The sequence below is a fragment of the Stegastes partitus genome, unplaced genomic scaffold (genome assembly GCF_000690725.1).
Source record: "Stegastes partitus isolate 25-593 unplaced genomic scaffold, Stegastes_partitus-1.0.2 Scaffold73, whole genome shotgun sequence".
NCBI lineage: Eukaryota > Metazoa > Chordata > Actinopteri > Pomacentridae > Stegastes > Stegastes partitus.
In genome coordinates, this window is record NW_007577804.1 from 928,311 (window position 1) to 942,195 (window position 13,885).

General features: G+C 41.2%; 1 protein-coding gene across 1 annotated transcript in view; it reads left to right on the forward strand.

Annotated features, from left to right (window-relative positions):
- Positions 1 to 13,885, forward strand: part of LOC103353475 (polypeptide N-acetylgalactosaminyltransferase 10-like) — a 113,921-nt gene that overhangs the window by 25,761 nt on the left and 74,275 nt on the right. Inside the window, exons 2-4 of the mRNA XM_008276466.1 lie at positions 345 to 447; positions 5,464 to 5,602; positions 9,947 to 10,113. Of these exons, the coding sequence (XP_008274688.1) occupies positions 345 to 447; positions 5,464 to 5,602; positions 9,947 to 10,113 (409 nt within the window). The remainder of the gene's footprint in view (positions 1 to 344; positions 448 to 5,463; positions 5,603 to 9,946; positions 10,114 to 13,885) is intronic.

Sequence of the window (13,885 nt, forward strand, 5' to 3'; positions counted from 1 at the left end):
GCACCCTCTCCTTTTTTTCACTCTTCAATATCAAACACAAAGATGATCCTTTTACATCCTTCTCTTTTACTATCATTTATTATCATTTCAGAAACATCTCAGTGACAACTCACAGCCCTGACCTTGTCTTCTACAGTCGCCGACTACAATACTCACATTTATCAGGCTTTAATAAACGGTGCTCTTTTGGATCAGATTCTCAATTTCAAGAATCAGCTGCGTGACCTGACTTCGCTTTGCAGCACTTTGTGTTTGATATAATTCAATAAAACCTTCAGTCAGATCAGCTAAAAGGATGGGAATGGAAGTCTAAATTGTACTTTTATGTTTATTTGCCTTTGCAGGGGTTGAACCAGATGCGTAAAGTCGCTCAGGTGGGACTTGACGGCGTTCGGCGGACGGACTGGCACGACTACGAGGCGGTCCGGAGAGACGCCGCTCGCATCGGTAAGCCCAAAGTTTTTGCTTCTGCTGAAAACATGTGCTGCCTTTGAGGCCACACACGTACACAAACCCCAGAACTATGACTGAACTCTGTTTTTTTCTTCTCCTAATACCCTCTGAGTGGATTCCTCTCTCTCAGAACGAATCAATGCTGCGAGTTACTGTTCTGAGTTCATAATTAAACACAGTTAATCTTCTACAATAAGCATCGATTCCGCCTCGGGCCGTCAGCGGAGAAAACATGGCGTCGTCTGTTTTTTTATTGGAAATGTAACAGATTTAATTGGCTTTTATGTGGTATTAGGAGGAACTTAGGTGGCAAACGACCCGGATTTGTAAGAGAAATAGTTTGATCATACAGTCGTCCTCATGGGCAGATAAATAGTTTGGGGGGTTTGTTTAGAAAGAGAAACTGTGACGCTGAAAAGTGAGAGGAGCTATTTCAGGCACTCCTGGTTCCAGAAGTAAATGTGTCATTCATCTTCTTTATCAACACTGATAGGTGTCTCGCAGATGATGCACTTCCACAGCCTGAGATGGGAAAAGGCTCCGGGCTGATAAAAACAAAACTGTGAGCCAGAGTTAACTCCTGACATCCCGAGTTCATGCTTAGAATCCAGTCGCTAACCATGAGAGACAGCTAAAGATTACTGATAATGCACCGTGAAGCGTAGACGAACTGGAAATTGTGCGTTTTGACGTGCGTGAAAAGCCAAACGAGTGGGAGTTAGTTAAAAATTCCGAGTTCGGAAAAGCACAACATCACATTGGCGAGTGTGGGTGAAGTGACTGAGCTGACTAGCTTCATAAGAACCTGCAAAAAGAAACACTTCAACTGACATTTCTCAAAGAATGGTTCAAATATATCGTAAACCAATACGGACCATAAGTGCTTTTACTTGAAATAAGGATTTAAAATAATTTCATGAAAAGAATTGAATGAAATACGGTTGGTGTTTTTCCAAATGCGGATAAAACCGTTACTGCAAAATCATCTTGGTCATGTTGGGATTCTGAGGAACAGATAAATTTAAAAAAACAAACAAACGACTTCACCAAAAGCTGCTTCTCAACATTTGCAAAACCCAAAGTTCCAAACACAACACAATAAACATCCTGTCACATCATTATTCTCTTCACGACGGTGTGAGACCAGGACGAGCCATATACCTGATCTATGTGACAGAGTATCTTGCTCGCTGCAGTTAATCCAGCTGCTGGAAACAGCTGCTCGGCTGTAACAGACGCTCACAAATGCTGTCGCAGCAACTTTACCGGTGCGGGAGATCCGTCAGTGTTTACTGCCAGCAGTGAAATGGATTTACGCTCAGAGCGGAGCGGCGCAGATGCACATCATCGCTTCAGTTTGAATGCTGTTGGAAGCCTGTAATCAGAGCCCTGCTGCTCCTGAACGCTACCAGCGTCTCCGCTCCTACACCTGTGTTAGCATCCTAGCTTAGCGTTAGCATGAGCCTCAGGTAGCTAGCTCAGCCGGACACCTGCTAGACGCCCGTTTACGACTCGATGCTGCCGAGTTCATCAACAAGACGCAGTTTGACAGCCACACCTGTAACTCCGTGTCATTAAATGGTAAGAAGCTCCACCTGGTGGAGCAACCAGGTACTACAGGAACTCTACAGTACATTTTCCGACATGCACGTCTTGAGTCTTCTACCTAATTAATTGATCTATTTTTAATAAACTAAAATATTACGTGTATATATATATATATATATTAATATATTCATATCCCTACTTTAAAGTGATGACCATCATTACCCACAGTTCTCTGTGTTACGTTAAATATGCACGATTTAAGATAAGATGAGATAAAACTTTACAAATCCAGAAAGAAAAACCAAAAAGACATCAGAAATGCAGTGTCTAAAAAGTAGTAAAAGTGTGTGCTGAGATCAAATAGGTAACCTACAATGGGAATAAAATGGAAAAATTAACATTAATGCTGGCAATTATACTGAATAATAATAAAAATAATATCACACATGAAAATGACACACTGCACCTGAGAGGTGAAATATTGCTGATGTGTGAAGCAGTTTGCATGCTGAGCAATAAATGTTCATTATCCTGCAAAAAAGAAGATCAATGAGACCCGTGAATGTCAGACTATCGAGAGGAAAACCAATTAAAAAGCGGCAAACGTAACTCAGTCAAAAAGTCAAGACATTTCTCAGGTTTCAGATTCGCCTCGGGAAGAATTCTTGATATCACTGATCTATATAACAAGTTTGTTGTGCAGGAAAAGCACGGCGTTAAGTAGAAGAGTTTATCTCTGAAATGAGCCATTAAAGTGAGGAGTTATTTTCCACAGTTATTACCTTCAGGGATATAGACAGATCATTTCTGCCTAATGGGACAAGGCAGCTCGCTTTAATTCGACGCTCTCCTCTGACTATAGAGCCTCCATGCATGCGTCTGGGTATTGATGAGCGACTAATGAAACATGCAGCACGGTGTAATTTGATGCACTCCTGAAATGAGCTCAGGCTTTGCCATGTTTGTGTGTCGAAAGGGGCTGTTAGAAAGTGATTAGGTACATACTAGTGTGTGCATGTTAAACATCAGTATAGACGGCGTGCATGCTGAGCTGTGCTGTATGTCGACTGTGACGCCGTCTGGAGCCGAAACTCGTTAGTAGACGCTGACATTTATAAAAGCAGTTCTCAGATTATTGGTATTTTATTGCATTTTATGATCTGAAACTGATTATCTCGCTGCATGTCGCGTCCTCATGTGAGGAAACCAGAATGAGGAAAGAATAACAAAAGCCTTGTAGTTCATTTCATTTGTTTCTGACACTATCATTGAGGCAAAAAAGATAATAAATACATGAAACAAACAAAAATGTGTAAATAACATCTGAAAACAAGTCGGATGAAGTTTAACTCCTACCAGCTACATGTCTTACTGCTTCCTGTTTACATCAAACCTTCTACTTTTACCTCTTTCAAATGATTTTTCAAGCAATCTTTCTAAAAATAGTTTTACTCCTTTTTAAATCCTCATCCAGACCGTTCCATAAGTTTACGTACTGATGAACATCGACTCTTCGTTGAATTGAAAACTTCTTCTTAGTTTATCATTTGCAATTCTACTTCTGAGCAACTGTTGGATGTTCTTAATTTGAACATTGGCGTGCTCATCATATCCCACATTATGTACTATTCTATGAGGTCTTCTTTGCTGTTCGTTTTATTGGCTGTAACGCTGTGTCACATGTGTTTCAGACCCAAATCAAAGCTCCGTCTCTCTGTTCCCTCAGCAGGACGGTGGCGGTGGCTTCTGCTCCACTTAGACACGTATCATCCCTAAATCACTGCATCGCCAGCACCATCAATTCGTATAATTAGCTACCAATTATCGCAAAAAAGAAGCGGCGCCGAACAATCGGGTGGCTGATTTTCACCATTAATTAAATGTAAATGGCTGCAAAGCTTTGTGCAGAAACTTCAGCCGTCCTCTCGTGCACTTTCATGAACTTTTATTTGCGTGTGACTGCGCTGTTAAAGAAATCAAGTTGGTATGTTATATACTATATGTGCATGTCCTGTGCATCCGGAGTGCAGACACACTGGGATGGGGTTGTGTAAATTGGTTTAAAACACTTTGCTTGCGTTTACAGAACCATGGTTGTGTACAAACACCGGGTTGTTTGTCAGCTTGTACACGGAGCGGAAATATTGACCAAATTTGACAAAAAAAAAAAAAACAGTTTTAGAGTGCTGTGAGGAGGCTGTAGGTGGAGGACAAACATCATGCTGGCAAACAAATGTGCTGGAAAATAGGAAGCTGTTTAAAAAGTGCAAATAAACAAAACAGCAAATCCCCCAAAGAACAGAAAAAAAAATAAAAAATTAGCAGAGCTGCATTGTTCTGGACAAACCATTTCCTCCCTTTTCTGCTGGTGCACTCATATCTATAAGGAAGGGGGCGTGTCTTTCCAGTTTAAACTGACCAATCAAGACACATCCACTGTCCAATCATATCTGAGCTCACACCTACTCAGGAAACCAATAAAAGAGCTGCTCTGGAGGTTGTTTCCTGTTTCAGCTCCAGGACAAGATGGAGGAAACTCTGACGACTTCCTTAAACTTCTTAAGCAGAACGTTTTAGAACATTCCTGTAACGTAAGGTAGAACATCCCACCTTTTTGTTGAGGGAACACATTAAAGAACGTTATTCTATAAGAGCACAATGATAGTTTCCACAATGACAACAAAAGAGGGATGTTCTCAGAGGAACAAAAGTTTTCAAGATGTTTTCGAGGCCTCAGATGATAGAACCTTCTTTTTAAGACGTTCCTGTACATGCAAATTGGGTGGAACATTCTGGCTGCAGTGTTCTGAGGATGTTTTGGGGATGTTGTTGAGGGAACACATGATTGTATGTTCTTCAACAAGATGTTTCCACAATGGCAACAAAAGAAGATTCTTCAAGATGCTACCAAGACTTCAGATGGTGGAACGTTCTTTAGAAGACGTTCCTGTGTTGCGATATATTAAAAAAGGTGGAACGTTCTTCCGACAGTGTTCTGAGGTCACAAAGGCAGAATGCTATCAGTCCAAACGTTTTTGGAACATCTTATCCTACCTTTCGGAAGAACATTCTGGGAACTAAGAGAAAACTTCTCGCTGAAAACATCAGCAGAACTTTGCAGAACTTTATCGGACCATTATGGTCAAAACATTTCTACCTGGGTTTGCTCGTTTCCAGACTTTCAGGATTCCTTGGTCCAGGAGGAAACGCTGGTATTGGTCTTTAGGGACCCAACCTTTAAGAAGAACATTATGAGAACTAAAAGAAAACTTCAAGTTGGAAATGGACGTGTTTGGTTGCTCCTGTGAGTTCAATACCTGCAAACAAAGGAAACAAACCCTATCACGCTCCTGATGGTTCATCTTCAACACTTCCATCAGCTGTCAGCTACAGTCAGAGACCCTAAAGCTGGGAACGGTTTGCTTTGTTTCTTCCTGACACCTTTTTCTTTGTGTCCGACAGGTAACGGTGAGCAGGGGAAGCCTTTCCCTCTGACGGAAACCGACCGGGTGGACCAGGCCTACCGGGAGAACGGCTTCAACATCTACGTCAGCGACCGGATCTCCCTGAACCGCTCTCTGCCCGACATCCGCCACGAAAAGTGAGTCGAGAAAAAGAGTTCGTTGTACGTGAAATGTTCTTTGGTTTTGATCAAACGTTTGTCTTATTATATAACCTGAGAAATTAGGAAAAACATGCAACATTTTCTTTGAGTTTTGGGGCTTTTGCCGCCAAATCTAACATCAATTCTTTACTGAAGCTGATAAAATTAAGGTTCAAAAGAGTCAAAATATGTTCACTAAATGGGACAACGTCATAAAACTACAGATTTTCTCTTTTGTTTTGGTTTCTTTTTGTGTTGTTTTGTGTTAGGATAGGCATTGGAAGGAAGGAACGTCTTATTAAACCGACTCCTTTCTTAACATTTATAAATGCAGCTGGCAGCTGTTTCGGTGTCTTCTGGGAAAATTCGAGACGGAAGACCGTTAATCTCTAAATACTCACAAAATGTGTAGCAATGCGAGGCCTGCTGCCGTCTGCTTTGTTTTAAGACTCCAGGATTTTAGCAGATTGAGATTTAAAACTTTAATGTTTTTTTGCCCGTCCTGTGCAGAAGGGCTGAAGGTCAGCAAACAGGACAGACTGACGAACGACATGAAGAGACGCAGGACTGGATGTAAAGCGAAAACTGATTCAGAGAGACTGATAAAGGCAATCAAAAGAGGAAGGAAACAGTCAAAGGGAGGAACCTGAGAAATTAGACAAAACTATCTTTGAGTTTTTGCTACAAAATTCTTGCATCAGTTCGACACTAAAGCTGATGAACATGTAGATGAGCAGTAACGATGACAGGAACAATAGCAATCCCATTAATTATGTAATCTTCACATTTGTAGTTTGGATTAAACACGACAGGTCGGGTTGATTCTGAGGCTCTTTGTTCACACTGCGACTTCCTTCAGTAAAGTTTTCATACGAGTCCCCAGAATCGATTCATGTTCACGGCGAGTCGTGGCAGCGGATGTTTGTGTTTGTCAGGGATTACTGCCGGGGCTCTGCTGCATCCGCAGGGAGAAGAGAAAAAAAAGAATTTCTCTCTAAGAAAGCAGAACCTGTCCAGACTCCTATGAACTGTGGACTCCTTTCAATCTCCGAGCGGCGGCATTGTGAAAGGCCTTTAATCACAGCCTTTCTGTTGCCTGACGAGAACTTTCCACTGACACTTGACCCTCCCTCCTCTTTCATGTGGAAAGCAGCTCTGAGCGCTTCCTTTCTGCCGGTTTCCCCACGAGGACCGCTGCTTTTTATCAGTGTTTATAAAAGCAGCCTTTCCTTGACCGGCACGTCTCCGGCGCCGACCCGTCTGAGCCGACAGGTGCTCGGAACGAAGGCAGCATCTCAACATCCAGCCACAGAAAGCTGCTTCTCACACAGGTCGGCGTGAAGGTTTCAAGTGGAAAGACGGTTCTGTATTTAACGTCAAATTATGTCAACTTACTGCCAAATGAAATCTCTAGCTGTATTCTTACATGACAACGTTTGATTTTATTTGACTTTTTAGGGGTTAAAGAAGTATATTAATACAACAATAAACTGACAGACAATAGCTTTAGATTATAGACGTTCATCAGCGACGAAAACACGTTTATTCAAAGTTTTTGTTGGGAAAATATACAATTTCATAAGATTTCTCTAATTTAACAAACAAGTCTGTAACCACCAGTGTGACTAATTGTATTTAACTCTATAGATACATTTATGTATTAATTGCATTTGAATTTAATGTTATTATTTGATAAATAATGCATGTTCTCCCCATGCAGCGTGGGTTCTCCCGGGTTCTCCTCCCAAGTCCAAAACCATGTTGAGGTTAATTGCTGATTCTAAATTGTCCGTAGGTGTGAATGTGAGTGTGCTTGGTTGTCTGTCTCTAAGTGTAGCCCTGTGATAGACTGGTGACCTGTCCAGGGTGTCCCCTGCCTTCACCCTAAGTCGGCTGGGATAGGCTCCAGCCTCCCCGCGACCCTAATGAGGATTAAGTGGTGTATAGATAATGGATGGATGGATGGATGGACATTTCAATTCAATGAATATTTTTGCTAAATGCCACCAGTTATCGTATTTTTACAGTATTAAACTTGACTTTAATCTAAATTAAATGGAAATATTGGTAAAATTATAGCAAATTTGCAATTTTAATTTAACAGGCTATTTATGTGGGGAAAAAAATATTTTTAAAAATAAATGTTGTGGTTAGTCAGTGTTTTTTTTTAATTAAATTTTTACATTAGACATGTCAGTTCAGAGAATATTTTTGATAATTGTCAGCAATTGTCTTATTTATAGAGTATAAACTTGAATTTGAGAGTTTCATGTGAAAAATGAAACGCAAATATTTGTGAAATCAAACAAAAAGTCTTTTTTTTTTGTTTCTCAACATTACAGAATGTGTCTTGCATATTTTTTAAAATTTTGTAAAAATATGTAAATTCCATAAAAGTACAGATTTCTTTTTGTTGTTGTTGTTTTGTTTGAGGTCAGGCATTGCAGGAAGGAACATTCTTTTAAACCGACTCCTTTTTCAACATTCGTAAATTCAGCTGGCGGCTGTTTCAATGTCTTCTGGGAAAATTCGAGACGAAAGACTGTTAATCTCTAAATACTGAAAATGTGTTGCAGCAATGCGAGGCCTGCTGCCGCCTGCTTGATCTTAAGATTCCAGGATTTTAGCAGATCAAGACTTAAGGCTGGAATTTATTTTGCTCGTCATGTGAAGGTGAGAAAACAGGACGAACTGAAGACATATAGAGAAACTGATGAAGGCAATCAAAAGAGGAGGGACACAGTCAAAGGGGGGAAAACAACTGAGCCTACCTGAAGACTACGACATCTTAGGCTCATACTGACACCTCCTCTGGTTCCGGTTCGTAACAGTTTTCATGTCCACGTTTACATGACAGCTGCTGTAATCAGAATCTGAGTTGTTAGCAGCGTTAAACTCGTTAAATGAAGGGACTCTGATCCCGATGTTGACCCCCCGGCTGCCGTCGCTCATCACTCTCCTGTGACCAATCAGGCGGACTCACCTGCCCTCCCCTCCCCCCACCTGCCTTCCGGTGATTGGCATCTTGTCGGCGCCTCGGCGGCAGCTCAGACCGGCAACCTGCGACTGACACATTCGATTTCTGCATGCTGACAGGATTTAATTGAAGCACACACTCCCTCCCCGGCGGGATCGGACGGGGTTTGCTAAGATTCGCCGGGCGGCCGCCTGTCGATCAACGCGCTGCCGGTCTCCCGGCGTTCATATTTGAATGAATAACACGCAGGCTGCTGTTCAACACGGACATTGATCGACTGACACAGTTCACTTTCCCTCTCCGTCGGTGCAGCAGCGCGACTCTCCTCCCACGATTAGCTCCTCTGCAGGGGTCCCGCCGCTCGCTGGGATGATAATGCACGAGGTGTTCGCTGTAACCCGTCATTGCAACGCATGTCGGCGGCTGATAACTGCCACAGATAATGAAATTAAAGCTGTCCGGTCTGCGAAGCGACGTGGCGCCGACATGAGCAATGAGCTTCACTAGTCGGCAGCCACGTCTGAAGGTCTTTGCATCTCAAGAGGTCACACCGTTCTGGATTCAGTGCCTTCATTTCAGATAACCTATCAGGCTGTTTTTTGAATTCATTCCTCTGAAGAAAAATCTGAAGCATTTTTAGCTGTATTTGAAACATGACAGGCAAAATTTATTAAAAGTGGAAATCTGGTGTCAAGCAACAAAAACTGATCTCCTGTGGAAAAAACGACAGCATCAGCTGTGAAAACTGAGAAAGACTTTTACTTTGAAGAGCTTGATTCTTTCCACATTTTTACTGATAGACTCCACATTCACCAGTTTGCTCTGAGAGATCTTTCTGACCCTTTCTGAAGATCTTTTCTGAATGACTGACTTCTTGTAAAAAGTATTTCAAATCTAAGAATATAATTACCATCAATTATCATATCCTGCACTGAGCAACACACCTGGAGACAATCTCCTCTGAGAATGTATATGAAATGGAAAGGAGTCCTTGAAAAAGGCTTTTTTTTTTTTTTCCCTTTTCCTTTATTCCCCTGCGAACCGAGCAAATACAATTGTCGCTGTAATAGCAAATGGAAGAAAATGCATTGAATAGAGGCTCCGGAGAAGATTGCACCTGGATCTCGGTGAACAGAATAGACCGTCGGCCCACCAGACGCCCCGAAAAACACATCGATTTGAGCGCTCAATCTATTTATCACCCTCAGTGACCCGAGATCTGCTCGAGAGACGAGTGTGCAACAAAAGGAGCGGCTGCCGGCTGCATTAGGGACGTGAATGAATGCGATGCTCTCGTCCTTCCCCGGGAGAAAAGACCACCAGCAATAAGAGCTATTTTTTCTCTGTTTATTTTCTTGTGTCAGCTGTAAGCAGAAGCTGTACTCGGAGAAGCTCCCCAACACCAGCATCATCATCCCGTTCCACAACGAAGGCTGGTCGTCGCTGCTCCGGACGGTCCACAGCATCCTGAACCGCTCGCCGCCGCAGCTCATCGCCGAGGTCATCCTGGTCGACGACTTCAGCGACAAAGGTACGGCAACGCTTTAACACGAGAAAACTCCAGATGACGGGTCGGTATGCTTCTAATGAACAACCAAAGCTTTGAAAAACTGTTTAAATTACATATTTGGAATGTCACATAAGCCATGAATCCCAAAAGGTACGAAAGGACGACAGTTTATCAGAGCCAGAAACTGTAAAATATGTTTAGTTTTTTTTAGGTGCATAAGATGGTCCTGAAAACAAAATTACAATCACTTGATCAATGCAGTACCTGAAGGAAAAGCAACAAGATTTAAGTAGGATACATTACTGAACATAAAAGCTAAAATAATAATCATAAATTGAAAACAACAACAAAAAATTGCTTCCCTTGATGCAACTGGAAAGCAAAGACTGACTCAACTTCACGTGGTTTTTGAATTTTTTTTTTTTAATGAGTCATTGGCACTTCATAGGAATCAGTTCTGATGTAAGGAACATTTAGTTAAGCCGACTGATCAGCTGTTTGTGCTTCTGTCCTCATCTTTGTTTCTGGACAGCCAACGTAAAATGGTGTTTGACCATTTGTAAAGACATGCTGGTTTTTCTTTGGCTTCTGTTTCTGTTTTTTTTTTTTTTTTTAAACTACGTCTACACTGAATCGAGAGAAACCTAATTTACATTTTCCCTTTCTTTAAATTTTTTGCGACATCTCAAATGTGTACTTCAAGCTTGCTTTACAATTATGTTGAATCATTGACTAGCCATTGTGTCTAATTTTGGGAAAGGGTGTTCCACAAGGTTCCACCCTGGGGCCCCTTTCCTTTTTCCTATTTCTATGAATAACCCTACTGCAAATATGTTCAAATTGTTACATTTGCCTTTACGCTGATGACGCTGGTATTTACACCTCCAACGCTGATATATTAGAAATTCTGTATTCTTCTTCTGTATATGTTCATATCCACTAGAAATATCTCTTTTTCTGCGTGCCTGGAACTGTCTAAGACGTTGGAAGCAGATCTTTCAATACTAAACTCTTTCTGATTGGAGCAATCATTCTGCGTCTGTGATCTAAGTGTTCCATTGAGGGTCTTTGTACCTGATTTTTCCTTTATTAGCTGCAGTCAGGGGTTGGGTGAGCTGTCTGTATTGTTGTGTGTGTGTGTGTTTTTAATGACCTAATTGAAAATGAGAAACAAATAAGATGTTTAGTGGCAGTGAAACAAAGATTAACACGACCGTTTTTACAACACATAAAGATGCTGCAGTTTCCCGCTCTGGTCTCACTCAGCTCCTGAGTGTCTTTTTCCGTTTCCTCTGCAGCTCTTTGCAGTAAACATGGAATTACATGTGCACATGTGTGCTGTTCCCTCCATCGCTCTGCCTTCGTCAGGCCTCGTAAGAAAGCGTTTAACTCCTTGTTAATTAGCACTCTCTCCGTCACGGTCCCTCGCCGAAGGATGTGTTTACTTCTCGTCTCCATGGTAATGAGATGTTCCGCTGCCTCCAACTCATTTAGAAGTTAACACCCATCTCCGCTCGCAGATGAAACACCTCCCACCGCCGCTGTCGAGGATAAAGTGCTGCTGGAGTTATTTACATTTTAAAGCTGCTGGACACTTGATTAAAATTCTTGTGATTTCTAAACATTTTGCAGTGAATATACACGTTATGTAACTTGTGAAGGATTTGAGAACCCTTAAACGCTTGGTTGGAACATCTCAAAATCAAGACATCTTTGTTAATTAAACATGCTTTCTGTTTGTAGTAGCCATCCATCATCTATAGTCTAATTAGCCAGAGCAGCTAAATATTGTGAAGAGAATCTCTCCACGTTTAGGTCGTCAAATATCCAAAGTCATTCAGATTTGCTCTGGATTGTCATTACTAAATGCATTTAAAAGCAAATTAGAAATAAGCGTCTGCTTTTCGATATGTGGACAAAGAAATGACTTCCATATGCAGCTAATTCACAAGACAGATTGAGTTTAAATTCCACAATTTAACATGTAGTTCCTTCTAAGATTTTTACTTCAGCTTGAACTGGCTGCACAACCAGATCGGTATTTTCAATTCGTTGCTTCGCTCTCTGAACCCAGGCCGCTTGAAATCTTTGGATATTTTCCATTTTAATTTGTTTAAGATGTCCACAGCCTGCAGTTCGGCCCAGTTCACCTACAAACTCTGTTCTGGTCATTAAAGGCTTCTCAGTTGTTGCTGTGGATCATTGAATTGTTGCTTGGTTATGTGTAACATTTATTTTTTTTTAATTATTAAAGAAGACATTAAGTTTAAAGTCGTTTTAAGGAAATATTCCAATGTTAAGCTTGGTTAAGTTTCCCAACTGAAATGGTAAAACATAGACGAGTTGTTGAGAAACTGTCTGAGAGTTCAAAATTAAATTATTTTCTGTTTCTATTTTCGCCGAGCTTCACAACACGAACCACTGAGTTACAAACCGGGTGCACCAGAACGCATACAAACCAAACAGAAGAATCCAAAATCCAAACTTTAACTATCTTTACCACACAACGTATTACTCTGGCTTTAAGTCAGGTTTGAAGAATCTGTGGTCGAGTGGCTGCTGTAACAACATCGGAGAAAATAATCCGTCTTTGCAGAACGCCGCAAATCGATGCTCCGGCTTTAAACCTTTGCATAATGCATCAGGGAGCGAGTGCGTTAATGAGGAGGAGAGAAATAGAAGAAGAAAAAAAAAAGGTGAAGTTGATGCGAAGTTTCGGTTCACACGTTAATTTGTCGATGTGAGAGAAATATTTCTGTAAGAATGGGAGAAAAGGAGGAAGATGAGTCCGTCTGTGCACGTCTTGATATCGCTCTGGATCGATCGGTTGTTCCTTTTTTCCAAACTTATGAGGAGATTTAAAGGATTTCTCCGATGTTAAGGCAGCGTTAGAGATTCAGGGTGTAAACAAAGACAACGTGTTTGACAAAATCAACACAACACACAAAGCAAGACAAAGAAAAACCCACATTATACAACTTCTATAAACTCATCTAACGTCCCCCTGATTCTCTAGTTGGCTTCGTCGGTCGCTTTCAAGTGGTGTGAGTTTTAAGTCTTTACCCTTAACGGAAATGTAATCTGCTAAAATGGCAGAGCTTTAAAGCAACAACTAAAGCAGTTTCTACCAAAGGAAGGTAGCCTCAATGCAAAGTATGTTTGATATGTTGTAGGGAGCTGGGAATGGAAAACGTTTCACATTGGGTTTTATTTTGTCCCAGTTATGAGACTTTTTCAGATTTATTTTTAACCAGTTAGACCAATTCAAACTGACAGCGGTTCCAGGATGAGAGGACAAACACCTGGAAGAAACCAAAAGGAGAATTTCAGACATTCAGTTGTGTCGTTTTTTTTTACTTTTATGGATTTTCGGTGTTTTCTTCGGCTGCCCTCCTGGACCGAATGCAAGCTTCAGTTATTAAAGCTCGCCCTTTTTGTTTTTGAAAACCGGCTTCTCCTCTAACGCACCACTTCACAGCCTGCTGATGTTTGTGCTTTCTATTTGCATTCCTGAATAAGAGGTCAGCGCTGACAATAAAATTACAAATTGAAATTTGGCCAAGTGGGAACGAGGTCAGCGTGCTTTACATAAACGTTCGGTCTGAAGTGGAGGAATAAAAATGACTCAACTGGATCAAGTGGAAAAACAAAATAAAAATCAGGTTTAACTGGAAAAAGGAAGAAATCGGTTAAATGATTTGACCTCCATAATCGAGGCAAGATAGACGCTAACGAGTTGTACGAGCTGAGTTCTCCTGCTGAATAAAATCAGGTTCAGCTAATATAATTTAAA